This window comes from Ambystoma mexicanum, chromosome 2p, assembly GCF_040938575.1.
Source record: "Ambystoma mexicanum isolate Mex_15411 chromosome 2p, UKY_AmexF1_1, whole genome shotgun sequence".
Classification (NCBI taxonomy): domain Eukaryota; kingdom Metazoa; phylum Chordata; class Amphibia; order Caudata; family Ambystomatidae; genus Ambystoma; species Ambystoma mexicanum.
The window spans coordinates 1411413974-1411433932 of NC_090923.1; the positions used below are offsets into that span (position 1 = coordinate 1411413974).

The 19959-nt window shown below is 48.7% G+C and overlaps 1 protein-coding gene across 8 annotated transcripts in view; it reads right to left on the reverse strand.

The window, feature by feature from the left end:
- LOC138567561 (uncharacterized) overlaps window positions 1–19959 on the reverse strand; it is a 2466350-nt gene that overhangs the window by 1729046 nt on the left and 717345 nt on the right. For all 8 annotated transcript variants that reach the window (XM_069645900.1, XM_069645903.1, XM_069645902.1 and 5 more), the window contains one exon: window positions 14389–14517. In XM_069645900.1, the coding sequence (XP_069502001.1) occupies window positions 14389–14517 (129 nt within the window). The remainder of the gene's footprint in view (window positions 1–14388; window positions 14518–19959) is intronic.

Genomic DNA, 19959 nt, shown 5'->3' on the forward strand with positions numbered 1-19959 from the left:
TAATATTTCTGTTACCTTTGTGATGTGTCTACGATGTGCTGGTGGCAGATGATATTGCTCTACTTCGTCTTTTTCCATATGCACATTCATTTTAGTGCTTAATGACATATCGAGTAACATTATGGATGGTCATTGCTTCCCACATCCACTGAATGTCAAGAGTTACGTTACATTAAATCAGATGACCGTAAATCTTTTATCAAATGTTTTTTCACTTAATTTCAGGGGTTTTATTATTCGATAGTTTCTTCTAGGCCACTTGCCATGGCCTTTGGGCATGGCTACTGTACCTGTTGCACCAATGATTTCAAAAAGAGGGAAGACTACTGCCCCAGTCGACCTGCAAAGTCCCATATCCACCTCCCTAGTACCTAAGCAGATCACACTAGCCACAGCCTAAATCCATGGCCAGCAACATCAGGGCCCACTGCCCTTCAAACTTTGCCAGTGGCCCACTAGCCATGGCTTTTGGACCGGTCCAGGTTGCCCCAAATATTAACAAAAAGGGACCTAGCTGGTGGCCTCAAGGTCCACTGACCATGGCCTTCGGGCATGTCCACTGTACATGGTCCACCATTTACTAAAAACACCCATATGCCCCTGTCTAGTAGTTCTGATCCCATCTCTGTGCAGGTTTAAAAGACTATTGTCAAGTCCCAGAGGCCAATTAGCTATTGATTATACTCCTTTTTCCCACTATTTATTCCTACGATAATTAATTGCGCTCCATAGAACAACTTATTGAAGTCCTCAATTCAAATTCAATAATCCATCCCGCTGTAATACAGAGTATTGCTGATTCCTGCAGTAAAAGTATGTCATCGGAACATCCCATCGAAAGAACGTTACCAGGTAAGAAGGTAACTTGTTCTTCGAGGGGATTGGTTCCTCCAACGTATTCCATATCTATGACAGACTCCCAAAGCAGTACCAACGTATGGAGGAGGGAAAATAATTTAGAATTTAGAAATTAAGAATGCCCAATCAAATTGCAGAATAAAGGACCGCCTTGCCAAAGGCCAGATCCTGCCCATAGATAGAATCTAGGGAGTTTTGTTGTACAAAAGTATGGACCGAAACCCACGTGACTGCTTCACAAATGTTACGAATGGGAACACCACTCTTCAGGGCAGTAGAGGCAGCCACACCCCTAGTACAATGGGCCCGTAAGCCTACCGGAGGATCCTTACCTGCCAAGCGTTAACATTCAGAAATTGCCAAGATAATCCATCTAGACAAAGTCAGATTGTCCCAAACGCCTTCCAGCATATCCAATAAAGAGCTGATCGTCCACTCTGACCCGGAACATGCGTGAGATGTAGAAACTTAAAGCTCTCTAGGATCCAGCCTATGGAGCCTCTCCTCTTCCTTACCAGGATGCGGAGGAGGATAGAACGCCGGAAGAATGACCTTCTGGCTTAAATGAAATTCCGATACCACTTTCGGAAGAAAAGAAGGACGAACTCTAAGGACAACCCTGTCCTTATAAAACACCATGAAGGGTGGCTTAACAGAAAGTGCCTGCAACTCACTCTGCGAGCGGAAGTGACCACAACTAAAAATACAGTTTTAAGGGTTAACAGTCTCAAAGGACAAGAATGTAAAGGCTCAAATGGAGCACCCATTAGGAATTTTAGAACCAGATTCAAATCCCAACTGGGCACCTGGAAAGGTGACGGTGGAAACACATTAGTGACCCCTTTCAGAAACTGAGAAATTAAAGGAATTTTGAAATAAGAACACTCCTCAGACGAGCGCTTATATATGGACAGCGCCGCCAGGTAACCTTTAATGGTACCCACTTGCAGGCCCTTGTGGGCTAAAGAAAGCAAAAAAGACAGAACCACAGGAATGTCACATGAAAAAGGATCCACATTCTGAACCCTGCACCAGTCGCAGAACTTTCTCCAACGGCAACAGTACAGGGACTTTGTTGCAGGTGTCTGCCTGAAAGAAAACACCTCCATCACGTCTTCAGGGAGGTCCCAATCCTTATACCTCAACCTTTCAGAAGCCAAGTGTGAAGGTTGAGAGACCTGACCTCTGGATGGAGAACCTGACCACCCTCCCGTGAGAGCAGATCGTCTCGGTAGGGAAGACGGCATTGAGGGCAGATGGACAAGTCGAGAAAGTCCGGGTACCACGTTCTCCGGGCCCATGCCGGAGCAATGACAATCATTCGGGAACCGAACCTCCGTAACCTCCGCAGTACTTGCGGAATGACGGGAACTGGAGGAAACGCGTACAGCAGTGGGAAGGACCACTCCACCATGAACACGTCCCCTAAGGCTCCTCTTGGAGGAAATTCCCACAAGCAGAACCTTTCGCACTTCCGGTTGACACTGGTGGCGAAGAGATCCACTTGTCGGGTCCCCCAAAGGGCAAAGATCTCCAGGAGAATCTTCTGAGCCAGCACCCACTCGTGAGAGATCGTGCTCTGCCTGCTCAGGGCGTCCACCGTCTCGTTTTTGTCTCCAGCCAGATGAACTGCTGAGATCGAAAGTTCCTGCTGGATGGCCCAAAACCAGAGCTGCAAAGCCTCCCTGCACAGAGGAAGTGACCCTGCCCCCCCACCCTTTGGTTGAGGTAGTGCATGGCCACTGTGTTGTCCGTCAGAATCAGGACATTCTTCCCTCGCACAGTCGGCAGAAAAGCCTTCAGGGCAAGCCTGACGGCCCTCAGCTCCAACAGATTGATATGGAGTCTGGACTCTGACGGAGACCAACGACCGCTGACTGTCAACTCGTTGGCATGTGCTCCCCATCCCGTGAGGGATGCGTCCGTCACGATCGTCACCTCCGGCCAGGGTAGCCAAAATGGAGCCCCCTTCATCAGATTGCCTTCGACGGCCCACCACAGGAGATCCTGGGCAACCGAGGGCGGCACCTGAACGGGGTCCGACATCCTGCCGGAGGATTGTGACCACTGCATCTTTAGAGCCCACTGCAGAGATCTGATCCACAGCCTGGGCTCTGGCACCAGAAGAATGCAGGATGCCATAAGGCCAAGCAACCTCAAGAACTCGAACGCTAGGAGACTCTGGGCATGTTGAAACTTGTTCACCATCTGCAGAATGTGATGAGCCCTCACATGGGGAGGGAAACACTGCCCCAGGGATGTGTCGAGCACTGCTCCGATGTACTGGAGCCGCTGGGTTGGGGTCAAGTGGGACTTCTTTAAATTGAGGGAGAAGCCCAGCCTGTGAAGGGAGTGGCAGGTGACGGACAGATGATCCAGGACTTGCTCGGGAGAGCACGCCCTGATCAACCAATCGTCCAGGTAGGGGTAGACGTGAATCCCCCCTTTCCTGAGATACGCTGCCACCACCACCATGAGCTTGGTGAAGACCCTCGGGGGCGGAGGTCAAACCGAACGGCAGGACCCGAAACAGAAAGTGCGAGTCGCCAACCGCGAACCTCAGGTACTTCTTGTTCTTGGGATGAATCGGCAGCACATGAAAGTAAGTGTCCTTGAGGTCGAGAGACACCAACCAGTCCTGAAGTTGAAGGGCCTGGAGGACTTGAGAGAGAGTAACCATCTTGAACTTGTCCTTCCTGAGGAGCTTGTTCAAACCACACAAGTCCATGATGGGTCGTAATCCCCCGTCTTTTTTCGAAATCAAAAAATAAGGGGACTACCATCCCTTGTTCCTCTCCGCTACAAGCAGCGGTTCTATGGTGCCTTTCTCCAGCAGGGATTTGAATTCCTGCGCAAGGAGCAGATCCGGACTCTTCAAAGAGAGATTGCCTGGTGGACTGTCGTGTGGCCTCTGCCGAAAAGGAAGACAGTAGCCGTTGGCCATAATCTCCAGAACCCACACATCTGAAGTAATGGCACGCCATTCTACAAGATGCTGTGCCAGCCTTCCCACAACCGGCGAACCATGGGACATGACCTCATGACTGAGCTGAAGCGGCTGCGGCAGTGCCTGAGGGCAAAGAGGCAACTGCTCGAGCGGCCTTGGCACCTCGAGTACCCTGTTTACCACCTCTTGGACTCCTACATTGGCTTCTTTGACTCGCAGCTCCCCTTGGTCTACCAAAGGTTGAGTAATACCGAAAGGAACCTCCCCTCCATTGCTGTCCCCTAGGACGAAAAGGCAGAGGTTGGCGAACTGCAGTGCTCAACGACTTTGCTGCAGCCTTTGAGGTCTGCAACCTCTCAAGGCTCTTGTCAGCCTTGCTGCCAAAAAGATAGTCACAATCAAAGGGCATGTTGAGAAATCGGGCTTGTACATCCGGCGCAAACACCGACTTCAGCAACCACGCAAATCTGCGCATCACGGTGCTCACCGCCATGGACCGGCTGACACAGTCCGTCACGTCCATGACCCAACTGAACGGATTCACACATGGCATCCTTGCCATCCTGTACAAGGGCAAGAAAGCCATCCCGTTCCTCCCCTTCGGGAATATGCTCAGCCGCTAAGGAAACAATTCCACAGAGTATGAGTGAAACGTGCTAAGGCACACACAGAGTTGACTGCTTTCAAAGCCATACCCCCTGAAGAAAACACTTTCTTCGCCCAACCGTCAAAACGCTTGTCGTCCCTATCTGGAGGGATGGTAGGGTACGAAGCCTGTTTAGCCGGGGCCATAGCCGCCTGCACCACCAAACTCTCTGGAGTAGGGGGCATGGACAAGTAGCCGGGTCGCCACTGGCTGGGCGGTATTTTTTCGGCAACAACTTTTCCAGTGCCAGGAGACTCTCCGGAACAGTCCAAGCCGCTGCCAATATTCTTTGCAAGGCCATATGGAATGGCGGTACCAGGTCAGTTGGTGGACCTTGGTCCAAGATATCTGTCAGGTCATCCTGCAGAAAATCCACTGGTGGTGCAGACCACCCCAAGTACTCCGACACCCTTGACATGAGCCGCCGGTACGAAAACTGGCGTGCGTGCCAGGCTCAGGCCTACCAAACTCCACCTCCGGAGAGGTGTCCAGACCACTGGCGTCGAGCAACGACTGACGCAGGTCTTCAATCTGGCTATGACCAGATAACAATTCATCAGGTACCTCATCAGGAACCAAACCTTCATCAGACCCTTCTTCCACCACAGAAATATAATCCGGAGGTTGGAATTGGGGCACAGAAAAAGGGACAAACACATTTTTGGACTTGGCCAGAGCTTTTCTCTGGGTTTCCACCGTTCTACGGGGTACCTCCGACAAAGCATCCTCGAAAGGCGTTGAGGGTATCGATGGAATCGGCGTCGATTTAGAGCGTGGCGCCGACGGCTTCGACACAGGCCTCGAGGGCAAAGCCCCGAGCGTGTCCTTCGACGGCCTTGGCACCAATGGCGTCGAGGACTTCCTCGGAGCCGGAGCCTTGGGGGATCCTCTGGACAGACATGGCACCGATGGCGTCAACGTCTTCTTTGAAGACCTCACAGGCTCCGACAGTCTTGAGGGCGTCGAGGACCGGGACCTGGAGCGGGCATGGCTAGTGCCATCCACCTTGTCCGATCAGGACCTCGAAGGTTCCCGATGATCGCGCCGACCCCAACCCCCGAGTCCGAAGGCGTGCAAGCGGTGGCCCTAGCACGGTCACGGCCGGCTTCTTTCGAAGGCGCAGACTGACCGGAGCCCTGCCACTCAAAAATCGCCATCATTTCCTTACGAAATGCAGCCCATTCCGCAGGAGAAGAATGCTTTGTCGGGACAAGCAACCCGTCGTCGGGCAGAGTCCTCGGACGAGGACAGGGAAGGCGACTGGTGACGGCGCTTCCGTGAGTGCCTCGACGAGGCAGAGGAATGGGGGGACCCACTCCGGGACCGAGACCTCCTGGACTTATGCCGACTATGCGGAGAGTCGCCCCTTGAATCGTCGGTTGAAAGTCCAGTGGACCTCGGCTTGCGGGGTTTGGAACCCCTACCTACAGAAACCTTCTTCCGCTCCCGCAAGGCCTTCGATGTTAACGACTGGCACTCTTCACAATCGTCCGTGGCGTGGTCCTCACCGAGGCACCAGAGGCAGGCGTTGTGCAGGTCCGTCAGCGACATCTTGGAACCGCAGTCCCGACACTTCTTGAAACCCGACTGCGGGGTGGAAGAAGACGAAGACATGATGACTTCACAAATAAGTTCGATAGAACCGATAGAAAACTCAGAACCACCGAGGTGCGCAGAGATCTCCGAAGCGAACACGTTTGCAGAAAAAACAGAACTGAGGCTACGGGCGTCGTGCATCCTACTTATAACATCCGGTGACATCGGCTTGACGGAGGCCCTCGAAGACAGCACATCAAAGTCATCGACGCAGAACATTTTCCGCTGTGGTGATTACCTGTCAGATATGGAATACGTCGGAGGAACCAATCCCCTCGAAAAAAATATTTTAAAATTTAAAAGTCTTCGTAGTCCTTCCTGGCAATCACCATGTGTCCCTCCCTTCTCTTTTCTTGGTCCCCATCTCCCCTCCCCTGTGCTTCAACTCCTTGACTCTCTCCCTTCACCCCCTTTCACAATTCGGTTTTTGTGACACATTTTCTTTTTCAAACGAGTCTTGTGATGTTATTGCAGCAATCTTGTGAATTTGCATTGTGATTCCCCCAATAGGCTGAAAGTGTTATCTACCCAAATGGGGTTCCCAGATCACCCCAAACATGCAATTCTCTCTCCCCCACCTCACCTGCAGCTTTATAGGAATGCATCCCTTTTCCTTCTCCAAATGGAATGTAGAGCTTTTTCATTTTCAGCTTCCCACACTTGAAGTGGGAATGGTCCGCAACAAAGAAAAAAAAAGCAGATTTTTATTTCTGAAAAGCCTGTTAGCCTACTTCTCGCAAAGCACCATGGGGGATAACGTTTTTTAGGGAGAAGGGTGCACCCCTTCTCCATTGAATATTTTATAAACTACTTAACAGATTTTCCCCAAACCACAAAAAGACACATCTGTGACACTTTGTGCCCAAGATGTTTTTTGGGGAAAATCCTTCCAGTGTTTTTCAAGCTACGGGTGCTCTAAGCACTTTTTGTCTATGGTAAAATAAACTGGGATAGGTCAAAAAGAGGTTAAAAAAAAAAAACATTTCCACCTCTTAACGAATTGCCCCCAAAATGTCCACTTTGGAGGGGCCCGGGACAACTTTTTTGTAGACAATGTCATCAAAATGCATGCATTGGCTGACATCTAGTTCTTGGTACTGATTATTAATATCTTGTTTTGTTTTTATTTTCAAATTAAAAAGGGCGTTGACAGGTAAGAACCTGTCACGCCACCACTAACCTACGTGTACACCCATGCTCCCTCACGCGCGGACATCCTCAGATTGTTGTTTTTCTAACCTGAGGTTCATGACTAGGTGCATTTTACTTTTATATTATTTTTCACTGTGCCTTTTGCTCACAAAAAGGGAGGATGGCGAGTGCATGTGAGTAAGCAGATGCAAGTCATAGAAAGGTGATTACAGGGTAATCAATGTGTGTCTTCTGAGGCTTGTGCATCTGCTTAGATTAACATGCTATGCATATACTAGCAAGCAGTACTGGATTAAAGTAGTGGGTGAGCTTAAAAGAATGTTTTAAGACGGCTTGTCCTACTAGTGAATATGTTCATGCCCGAGTGGCTGCTTGTCGTGCCTGGCTTGGTCCGACGTACCCTCCTGAACCCCTCCTCACCTCGTTCTTCCGATGAGCTGTCTCAGGTCTCTGAAGATTCCTTTCGCCTGGTCTTCTTAATCTTCTTGGCCTTCTTGTCCTTGACTCTTTTCTCCTTCTTGTTGTGTAAATAGGGTCGGGCTCCCCAGGAGGCCACCTTGACAGGGACTGAAACCCAAGCCAAAGGGAACCCCAGGAAGCCAGCCCCGAACCAGGGAGAAAGCCTTTCGGCACCAAAAAACCTTGGTAGTTGAGTTGTAAATGCTATGTGAAGTAGGTCCTTGGAGAGTGTTGTACACAAGTAAATTCCTTAATGAACTGAATGCAGAAAGGTGATATTCACTTTTGTTAGGTTCATAGAAAGTTGGGAAAACGAACAATTCACAGGGTGTATTGTAGAGATCAAAGTTCAGGTGCGGAGAACCCCAGCGCTGGTGAACCCCTGCAGGGAGGAGTCGAGATCCAGCTGTAGTAGGAGAGCAGAAACTTGCAATATCCGAGGAAGTAGCACAAACTGGGTGGCCTCCGGACCGGAGAATAGCTCCAGAACGAACAGGTAGAGAGAAGACTGACAGAATCCGACAGACAAGTAAGGTAAGTGAAGACACTAGAGTGAATACCAGAGAAGCGGGACAGTCGCGCTGGGGTGCGAATAGTTAAGGATAGTCAGAAAGGCAGTCTCTACAGAGTCACCCGAACTAGAAAGGAAACAGGAGATAAGCGGCCGAAGCCGGAGAAAGAGGAGAAGGCGTACCTGCAACGGAGAGCGCGGGTGACAAGACGGCGTAAGGACGGCAGGTGAAACAGAGTAGATGCGGAAAGCGAACTTGAGAAAGGTTCACGAGAAAAGAGGAAACACCAGCCGAAATGGACTGGAATAGGAGGACTAGTTAGCGAGGCAAACGAGGAAAACAAGAGGGAAACTGTGAAACACAGCAGCGGGCACCAGGAAAACAGATACAACGCACCGTGCTCACAGCACAGTATGTTCTTATAGGGGCTGCGGCCATCTTGCGGCGTCCATCTTGAGTTAGGACCAGACTGTTACAGTTAGCTGTAGAGTATGCACTCTTCTGAGCAGTATGTACTTTTCTGTGGTGATACTTCCACTTGTGCCAGAGTCTTCATGGCCGTGGCATGACAATGCTTCACAAATCGCTTCTAATTGTACATTAGTAATGAAAGGGGGCGTGGCTCCAGTACTATGTGTTGAATGTACTTTTGGGGTGAAAAGGAACGTTTTGCTGGACGTGTAACATTTTTGTATACACCCAACAATCCACCTTGCAATAGTAGTATTTGTGACTGGATCTCGCTCTCTCCCTGTCCCCACTGAAACAATGAAATGTTCAGTCTTTGAGCCCTTTTGCCTTATTATGCCAAGTGTATGCAGTGCCCTTTCACCACTGTTTTGAGGGTGATGGAAAAACACTAGCTGTTCTACAGATTGATCGACATTCAATTTTAAAATATATTTTGATGAGAATCTAAGTGTGTTAAAATCACCTTGTTCTTGGGCATAGAGGGAAATGGTTCTGACATGGACAGCGGATGTAGCTCACTTATCCTTCTGGTGAAAGTCATGGCAATAAGGAAAGTAATTCTGTATGTAAGGTCCTTGGGTGGCCCCCATCACTTTACATAACACAATGTTTAAATCCCAGCATGCTGGTGGATGTGCCACTGTTGGGTACAGGAGTTTAACCCCTTCCATAAACTCCTCGATGACTGGGATTATCCACCAAGAAACCTTGTGCTGAGATGGAGTGAAAGCTGACAACACTGCCAAATGCACATTTATAGAATTATATACCAGACCAATGTCTGGTAGATGGAGGTGTGTAGGTATGTTTGATGGAGAGTAGTCGATGGGAGTCATGTGCTTTATAGAACACCAGAGGACAAACGTTTTCCACTTATTTAAATAATGTCTGCTGTTGGGCTTTCTGGTCTCTAATATTTCCATACATCGTGTTAATACATTTAAACGGCCATACTATGACTTAAGGTTCCAAGCTGGTTGTATGAGGTGCCAGGTGTGTGCGCAATCTGTTGATGTTGTGTAAACAGGTTACGTGAGATGGTCGGTTATATTGGTGGGCATAGTGACATGTTCAACAGGTGGGAATATCATTGCTGCCTTGCTCACATTGGTGCAATGTGTTCCCGGTGAGACTTGTGTACTACTTTGGACAACAGTGGAGTCAGGTCGGGGGCCACATGCAAACCAATTAATCCATAGTGCACTGCCTAGAGATCCCTTTTGTGGGTACTGTAAAGACCTCATGGTGGCAACAGTAAAGACAGACACAAGTGATCACAGTTCCAGGGTGTTTATTGAACAGCGAATGCAGGGTGGAAAAACGCCTACCCTAAACTTAAATCTAAGATGGCAGCAAGCGTCGACCATCGAACGTTTTGTAAGGCAGTCCTTGTGGCGTTGTGTCAGTATAAAAGGTCCTATACTAAAGAAAAACCGAGTGTCAATTCCTTACTACTAGTTATAGAAAGTGTGGGATAGGGTTTCAATAAAGAAAAGAAGTGTTCGAAATAATAAGTCAGGATGTGATTGTAAGGGGTCTTCCTTCCACATGTTTTCAGCACAGGACAAGGTGGGACCTTGGAGCACAGCACACGCTCGAGCCTTCGGAGCACAGCCGACAGTTCTGTTTAAGCTAGCATAGTGCACGCTTGAGCTTTTTCACCACAAGCCGACAGTTCCGGTCCAGCTATCAGGTTCTTCAATGGTAAAGTCTCTTTTCATTAAAATGTCTCTTGCCCTCGAGGGTCTGATGTATTCTACAACAAGCAAACAAAGTTATTTTCCACAGTTCACGTTGGGTGATGACTTCACCCCTGGGTCCCCTTTTTCCAGGCGCCGACCCCTCGCGTATCGTATTCAACCAATCAATTGAACAGTTCCTTTATCAATGAACTTTGGGTGATTACTTATGCCCCCTGGATCTCCTTCGACCGGGCACGGACCCAGTTGACAAGGAGGGCAATTCACTTCCCCTGGTCTTCCAGTACCTCTTACTTTCAAGAGTCTTAATGTCTTTTTAAACAGTACATCAGGCTTCGTCCTTGATTGTTGACTTCCCTCTTCCGGTTTCACTCTTGCCAACTTTTACAGACAGTTCACTGTGGACACCCCTTGGTCGGGTTCACTTCGATCACCACACTATTCTGGTTGTCGGCTTCCCTCCGCCAGGTTCACTTTCGCCAACCTCTATAAACTGTTCACTGTATTTCGGGCCTTTGCCCCTTTTTGTTAGCATCCCTTCGCCGGGTTCACTGTTGGCAACCTTTTACGAAACACACTGTTCATATACTGATCTCACCATGCAGGATTAACTTCCCTTAGCTTCACAATCATCTGTCGGTCAAAGACTTTCGACGGTACAGAGGATTTTACAAGAGCCCTGTATGACCACTTAGACCTCTCCTCGCCTCTTTCCAAGGGCTTCTGGTTATGGTAGTTTCTACCATCGGGTAATCGCCCAGAGTTTCCTGCCTGAGCACCCACGTGGTGCCGGACTCCTCTGTTGCTGGTTTTCGCCCTCTCTTGTCAATTGCAGCTTCAAGCTTCTCAGAAGTTCAAATTAGACGTTGGCTATTTATCATTCAACACAGTTTGGTTTCTTATCAGCTCTTCCCTCGACACACCGGCTGTGATAAACTGCTTGGATTTCTTCTCCTTCGAGTCGTGGTTGGTACCATAGAGACCTGCTTCTCTCCCTAGCTTGGTTATCAGCGGAGGGTCTCATGTACCATAGACATCTGCTGCAACACATGTTGGCTATTGTTCTCTGACTTATAATTCCCTCTGCAGAGGTTTCACAGGCCTAGGTCGGAAAGAGCAAAGTCACTTCTCTCCTCATCACCCTCTCGGTCAGAGCCATCTTCCTCCTTCTCTTGAACTGCTGTGCTGAGTAAGCTTTCACGTCGTGCAATCTGTCTTGCTCGTCTTGTGCTCTCTTGCTCCACCTTTTATCCATGTGGGAAAAGGAAAGGGCCGTCAGGTGTGTGTGAGATTTTGGTCAATTGCCTCATTTTGCATGACCCTTAGGTTGGAACATGTCGAGTGAACAGTTCTAAATTTAGTCTGTTGTCTTTTGTGTCGGAAAGGGGGGAAGGTAGAGTGTCTGAGTATCCTACGGGGTATAGAGAGGAAGAGATATTCTATGGTATTATGGTCCTCTTGCTAGGGATTTGGGTGAGATTTGTAGGTTGTGTGTATAACAAACAGGAATGACCGGGATTACTGTCAGAAAATAAACAGGATGGTTTGTGGGAACAATAGTGTTTTGTCTGAGCAGGTTGGGAATGCAGGAAATGATAACCCTGGGGACGGGATTAGTAGGGTTTTGTCATGGTAGATTGCGCGTTTGGCAAAAAATTATCATAGGGACGTGGAGAAGAATGGTTGGGAATATTCGGGTGGAAAACAGGATAACAATGACTCTGGGAGTTGTGGGTTTTGAGGGTAACAGGGTTCCCAATTGGTCTACCAGAGTTGTAGGGGTGGCAGGATTTTTATTAAGGGTGCTTTCTTGGTTGGAAGGGAGGGAGGTGGATGCAGAATAACCAAAAACAACTTCAGGGACGTCGTCCCTGGTAGAATACAGCGTTTCTCCTGGGGTATTCCTCCAAGCATAACCCTGGGCTCCCCTACCCAGGTGATCCTCCCTCGCTCGTCCGCCCCAAGGGTTGGGATCTGAGAGCTCCTGGCCACTTCAATAAGGGATTCTTGAGGTCTACCTGGAAGAATAGCCTCAGGTTTCTTACAGTACCTGTATGCAAAGAGTCGGATTGTGCGTTTTCTGCGGTTGCAAATAGGTCGACTGGTGGCTTACCACATTATGCAAAGATTTGTTTGGGTGTGTTGGTCTGTATTTCCCACTCATGTACTAAGACTTTGCTTAAGCTGTCAAGAAAATTGTGCACCCCTGTAACAAATTGTGCTTTAATGTGAATGTCTCTTTCGAGGCACCACTGTCAAATGGTTTGTGTGAGCCGGGACAACTCTATTGAGTGTGTTCTGACCTCTTATTTGATATAAAACATGGCTGTTGTGTTGTCCGTGATGAGCATCCCCCCCCACCAACATGTTTTGAAAAAAGTACACCACCATCTACACTGCTAGGAGTTCTTTCTACTGCTTTCCTTCCATAGACTTCTAAGGGACACATTCTTTTTGCTATGTTTGCTTTCTAATCTGACAGTTTGAATTTAAGTAAAGCCCTCAGCTTTACTTCCTTGGCTTTTTGCTCACTCTCATTGGGAAACTGATCAGTTCCTAAGACTATCAGTACTGGGAGACCGTCTCCCAGAGTATTTCTTGTGTTTTGAAAGCTGCACAGCACACATCACCTTAAAGTGAAATGTGGATAGGATACTTGGGATTCCTATAACTTTCTTTTTTAACTTCATGGTGACAAATACACTGTGTCCACGATGGGCTGGTGCATGCAGAGATTTTTAGACTGTTTTTAACTTTTTACTCGTGCACTTTTGCATTTTACCTTAGAATGCCATAAAGAGGACAATATACTCTAAAATGGCCGTGCCACAAGATATTCGCCTGCCATTTTATACGTTGCCCTTCTTCCTGCTCTCTCAGATCCAGAATTACCATAAACGGAAATCCCTTTCTTTGGCAAAGCCTCTACTTTTGGGTAAGTAGTGTTCTGGATGTTTGGCCAGACGTGGAGGTTGAGACTGCCTGGTCTTTGCTTTAGTTGGCAAGCTGTTAAATGGCTACATGACTCATCTTTTTGTCCTAAATTCGAACTGGGGGCTTCCCCAAACCTACCAGTGATAAGGATCAACACAATTCAAACTGGCAAGGGCTATCCAATCACGGACAGCCTCTTACTGCACATCTATTCAGCAACAGACATCTGCTGGCTTGAATGTGGATTGGAGCAAGACAGTCCCATACCCCATATCCAGCCAGAATGCACACACCTCCACTTTGATCAGGAACTCAAAGTTGGATCCCAGGAAAAGTGCATACCAAGGAGGTCAAGGGACAAGCTGTCTAAAGGACATATTCTATGATATACTAAATGGCATTATGTAGTAAACATAAATATGCACACAAGTAAAACGAAAAAAAAACAGTAGAATATTATCCTTTGCCACCAAGCCATCATATAAACATAAAAAGTAACAAAAATGGTACACAAGAAAAATCGAAAAAGGGATGCATAATAAGTACGCCTGCAGCCCTTCACTGCAAAGTGATGTGTGATGCAGTAAACCAAAATAGGAATCATGCAAATGGCATAGGGTTCCCATGCACTGGTAACCATAAGGGCTAACAAGTGATTCCAAACAGGTGATTTGTGCATGAGAAGTAAAGCAAAAAGAGTTTACTTAATTACCTCCAATGGTCAAGACAGGGTTCAAGCCATAACAAATAGCCAAGTGCTCCACTGATGTCATAGGGCTCCACTGATGTCATTAGAAGCAAAGTTGGAAAAAGAAAAATGTCCATAACATACTCCTAAAATCCTGGCAGATCGCTACCAGAGCGTGCAAAGCCTTATCTACTGTGCTTTGTGAGCAGAAATACTGCAACTGTACACCAGGAGAACAAGATGCATACTTTTAGGACACGTTAAGCATTATGTGAGGACAGCATGGAGAGCCATACATCTGTGGGTTTAGACCAAGGGAGGCAGAACTACCAGGAACTGCCTGAAGGAAAATGAACAAAGCAAAAGACCTGGTAATGGGCTCCATCTTTCTGCTATACCACCTCTGCATTACAATGTGCTCTTACCTCCTAAACTGCTGACACAGCTGCTCCTGCTTGGCGTATCCCTCTCCTCCCACAGACCAGGACTATCTGGCCCGAGGTTGTGTTGTTTATGTATCCATGATAAAATGGCAGGTTTTGGAACGGGGTAACCTAGAAAGGACAATAAATGATAACATTTGACTAAAATAAACATTATAGGTTTAGGTTACTCTAGAAACAAAGTTAGCTGAAGGCCTGATTTTTGCATTCTACTGTTGGAAAGCAAGCTGACTAGACACTCAGAATTCAAATAACAAGCACTAACTTTAAACATGCACTTCTAATTATGAATGACGATTTGGAATTGCATTCGTTCTTCCTTATTCCTTCTTTCGAAGTGTGATTGCTGGCTCACTGGTGTTCCTGTTGCTCAATCATATTTTATGTCTGTAATCCAAAGCACAGGGATGCAACCTTTTCTCCGCATTTAATTTTGTCTTAGCCTAACCTTGAAACTGAGCTTCCACACAGACAATTGTTATTTGTTGAGCGTTAGCAAATATATTTTACTTTTGTCAGCTATCCCAATACTTTCTATGTCCACGTCCCAACTCCAACAGCTGACCGTGTGATCCCGATGTGACTTTTGGCAATGAGGTATTTTTCGTGGCACTCCTTTCTTTAACTCCTTTTATTTTGTGGGCACTGGTTTGTCCTCAAGGCTAACCGTGCAGGAGGAACCCGGCCTCCATTTTAGTCTAGCACTGCTACCTCTATTGAGGAGAGTAATCCGGGGGACCCAAAGCTTACCTTTTCTTTTGACATTATGGCAGTTTTCCCATTTGTGGTTTAGCCCAGATGTGGTAGTGGTACTTATTGTATGCTCTTTTTTCGGCGCACTCCTGAGCAATGTCTATTTTATTGTGCAAGCAAACATTTTTCACAACAGTGCTCAAAATGGCTCGCCATACAATGAAAGACCTGTTCCTTGCCCTTTTGACCCTTTTCTCACCAGGTGTGGTTCTGAAAATGGGCATACTCCGTCCCTTCCTTTGCATGCTCTGTTCAGTGCCCAGAAAGTATCCTGCGCGTGAAAATGGTTTTGACTGGGTAAGGGACCCCAGAGAGCTCTAAAACGCATGCCAACCAAACATGAGAGAGGTCATAAATTAAGCCAGACGAACAAGTTACTTACCAACTGGTAACGTTCTTTCGAGTGGATGTTCCTCCAACGCATTCCACATCTTTGACATGTAATGTCCACAGCTGTGCACTTCGGAAACTTTTCGGCAGAGGGCGTCCTGCGTCGATGGCGTCGGGTACATGTCCCTCGAAGGCCTCCATCGAGGGCGACGTCACAGGATGTTATAAATAGGACACACGGTGCTCGTAGCCTCAGTTTATATATTTTTTCCCACAGAACGTTTGGCACCAGTCTGATGCCTGCTGGACTGCATTTAGCCTTGCGGAAAAAGAAAGCGGCAATCGCATAGGACATTTTCCTGAGGGGCAGGCTGGGAGGGCGATGTGGAATTCCTTGGAGAAACATCCAGTTCAAAGAACGTTACCAGTTGGTAAGTAACTTGTTCTTCGAATGGATTGTGTCCTCCAACGCATTCCACATCTTTGACAGACTCCCAAAGCAGTACCAGTAAATGGAGGCGGGAAAAGAATTTAGAGTACCCAAACAGATTGTGGAATAAAGAACCGCCTTCCCAAAGGCCATGTACTGACCATGGATTGTATCCAGGGAATAATGTTTTACAAAGGTGTGGATGGACGCCCAGGTAGCTGCATCACAAATATTCCTAATAGCAACACCCCCCTGGAGGGCGGTGGAAGTAGTCACGCCCCTAGGGGAATGAGCTCTCAACCCATCAGGAGGGTCCTTACCTGCCAATCGATAACATTCCGAAATGGTGAGGATAATCCACCTGGACAAGGTCTGTTTGGTAACAGCTTGGCCCAATCGGTGTCCAGCATATCCTACAAAGAGTTGATCATCCACTCTGACCCTGGATATCCTAGAAATGTAAAAGCTCAGAGCTCTCCTAGGATGCAACAGATGGAGTCGCTCCTCTTCCTTACCAGGATGAGGAGGATGGTAGAAAGATGGAAGGACCACCTTTTGACTCAAATGGTATTCAGAAACTACCTTAGGTAGAAAGGAGGGACGTACTCCCAGTACAACCCTGTCCTTGTGAAACACAGTAAAGGGTGGCTTAGCTGAAAGTGCCTGCAATTCACTCACTCTCCGAGTGCAAGCAACCGCAACCAAGAACACAGTCTTGAAGGACAGTAATCTCAAAGGACAAGAGTGCAAAGGTTCAAACGGAGCACCCATAAGAAATTTCAAAACCAAATTTAAATCCCAAACCGGCACCTGGAAAGGAGACGGCGGGAATACATTAGTCAGTCCTTTAGAAACTAAGAAATCAAAGGAATCTTAAAATAAGAACATTCTTCAGACGAGCGCTTAAAGATAGACAGCGCCGCCAGGTAACCTTTAATGGTACCCACTTAAAGGCCCCTGTGGGCCAAAGAAAGTAAGAAAGACAAAACCATAGGAATGGAGCACTGAAAAGGATCAACATTGTGATCTCTGCACCAGTTGCAGAACTTAAGCCAACAGCAACGGTGCAGGGATTTTGTTGCAGGCCGCCAGGCCGAAAGCAACACCTCCATCACGTCATCCAGGAGGTCCCAATCCTTATACCTCAACCTTTGAGATACCAAGCATGAATGTTGAGAGTCTTGACCTCTGAATGGAGAATCTGACCCCTCCCCTCCCCCCCTTGCGCGCAAGAGCAGATCCTCTCAGTGGGGAAGTGGGCGTGGAGGGCAGATGGACATTTCCAGAAGGTCCGGGTACCACGCTCTCCTGGCCCAATCCGGAGCAATGAGGGTCATGTCGGAACCGAACCTCCGTAACCTCTGCAACACTTGAGGAATAACTGGGACTGGAGTAAACGGGTACAGCAGTGGGAATGACCAATCCACCACGAACGCGTCTCCTCAGTCTCCTCTTGGAGGAAATCCCTTGTGCAGAATCTCTCGCACTTCAGATTGATACTGGTGGCGAAGAGATCCACTTGCGGGGTTGCCCAAATGGCCAAGATCTCCTGAAGGACTTCCTGAGCCAACTCCCACTCGTAGGAGACAGCGCTCTGCCTGCTCACAGCGTCCGCCGTCGCATTGTCATATCTGGCCAGATGAACTGCCGAGATCGAAATTTCCTGCTGGATGGCCCAGAACCAGAGATGTATTGCCTCTCTGCACAACGAAAGTGATCCTACCCCCCCTTTTTGTTGAGTTAATGCATTGCCACTGTGTTGTCCGTCATGATCAGGACACTCTTCCCCCGTACAGAGGGCAGAAACGCCTTCAGGGCTAGCCTGATGGTCCTCAGCTCCAACAAACTGATGTGGAGTCTGGACTCCGACGGAGACCAACGACCGCTGGCAGTCAAGTCTTTGGCATGAGCGCCCCATCCTGTGAGGGAAGCATCCGTCACTAACGTCACCTACGGCCACGGTTGCCAAAACTGTTCCCCCCTCATCAGGTTCCCTTCGTTGGCCCACCAGAGAAGATCCTGGGAGACCGAGACTGGAATCTGAACGTGATCCGACATCTTGCCTGAGAACTGCAACCACTGCATCTTGAGCGCCCACTGCAGGGATCTCATCCGCAGCCTGGCCTCTGGCACCAGAAAAATGCAGGATGCCATGAGGCCGAGCAACCTTAAGAATTCGAAAGCCGCCCATCTGCACAATGGGATGACCCCTTACCTTGGGAGGCAAACACTTCTCTAACGACATGTCCAACACAGCACCGATGTACTGGAGCTGTTGGGAAGGTGTCAGGTGCGACTTCTTGAAATTCAGGGAGAAGCCCAGCCTGTGAAGGGTGTGGCAGGTGACACTGAGATGATCCAACGTTAGCTCGAGAGAGCGCACCCGGATCAGCCAGTCGTCCAGGTAGGGGTAGATGTGAATCCCCCCTCACCTGAGGTACGCTGCCACCACCACCATGAGCTTGGTGAAGACCATCGGGCGGAGGTCAATCCGAACGGCAGGACCTGAAACTGAAAGTACGAGTCGCCAGCCGCAAACCTCAGGTACTTCCTGTGCGTGGGATGGATCGGCACATGGAAGTAAGCATCCTTGAGGTCCAGAGACACCAACCAATCCTGAAGTTGAAGGGCCTGGAGGACTTGAGAAAGAGTGACCATCTTGAACTTGTCCTTCCTGAGAAGTTTGTTCTACCAATGCAAGTCCATGATGCGTCTCAATCCCCAGTCTTTCTTTGGGATCATAAAATAAGGGGAATACCATCCCTTGTTCCCCTCCGCTATAGGCACCAGTTCTATAGCGCCTTTCTCCAGCAGGCTCAAAATGTCCTGCGCAAGGAGCGGAATCCGGAAGCTTCAAAGAGTTTCCCCGGTGGATTGTCGTGAGGCCGCTGAAGGAAGGGAAGGCAGTAGCCGTGGGCAATGGTATCCAGAACCCACGCATCTGAAGTAATGGCACGCCATTCTCCGAGATACTTAGACAGTCTGCCCCCAACTGGCGAACCATGGGACATGGCCTCACGACTGTTTGGAAGCGGCTGCAGCGGTGCCTGAAGGCACAGAGGCAGCTGCCTGAGCAGCTTTGGCACCACGATTTCCCCGACCACCATGGGTACTTTTAAGCTGGCCCCTTTGACTGGCGGCCCCTCTCGTCCTTCCAAAGGAGGAGTAGTAACGAAAGGAACATCCCCTTCACTGCTGTCCCCTTGGACGAAGAGGCGGAGTTTGACGCACTGCAGCGCTTAAAGATTTTGCAGCAGCTTTTGAGGTCTGCAACCTCTCAAGGCTCTCGTCAGCCTTGCTGCTAAACAAATGTGCGCCATCAAAGGGCATGTTGAGAAGACAGGCCGGCACATCCGGAGCAAACCCCGACTTCCGCAACCACGCAATCTGCGGATAACGGTGCTCGCAGACATGGATCGGCTAACACTGTCGGCCGTATCCAAACCCGACTGAAGGGATTCACACATGGCATCCTTGCAGTCGTGCACCAGAGCAAGGAACCCATCCCTTTCTTCCCCCTCGGGAATATGCTCAGCCGCCAAAGAAACAATTCCACAGATCGTGTGAAAACTTTGCCTAGGCTCACTTGGAGTTGGCCGATTTAAGGGCCATGCTCCCAGCAGAAAATACCTTCCGGGCCCAACCGTCGAAGCGCTTGTCGTCCCTATCCGGAGGGATGGTAGGGTACGCTGCCTGCCTCAAGGTGGCCGTAGCCGCATGAACCAACAAACTCTCGGGAGTGGGGTGAGTAGATAGATAGCTGGGGTCGCCAACGGAAGGGTGGTTTTTCTTGGTCAAAGACTTAACTGCCGGAAGAGATTCCGGGGACTGCCAAGCAGCTGCCACCCTTTTCTGCAAGGTAAGATGAAATGGCAAAACAGGGTCAGAGGACGGACCTTGATCCAAGATGTCTGTCTGATCATCCTGCATAAAGTCTTCCGCAGGACTAGACCAGCCCAGACACTCCGAGACTCGCGCCATAAGTCTCCGATAAGAAGACTCTGCATGAGCCCCAGGCTCAGGTCTTCCAAATTCCACTT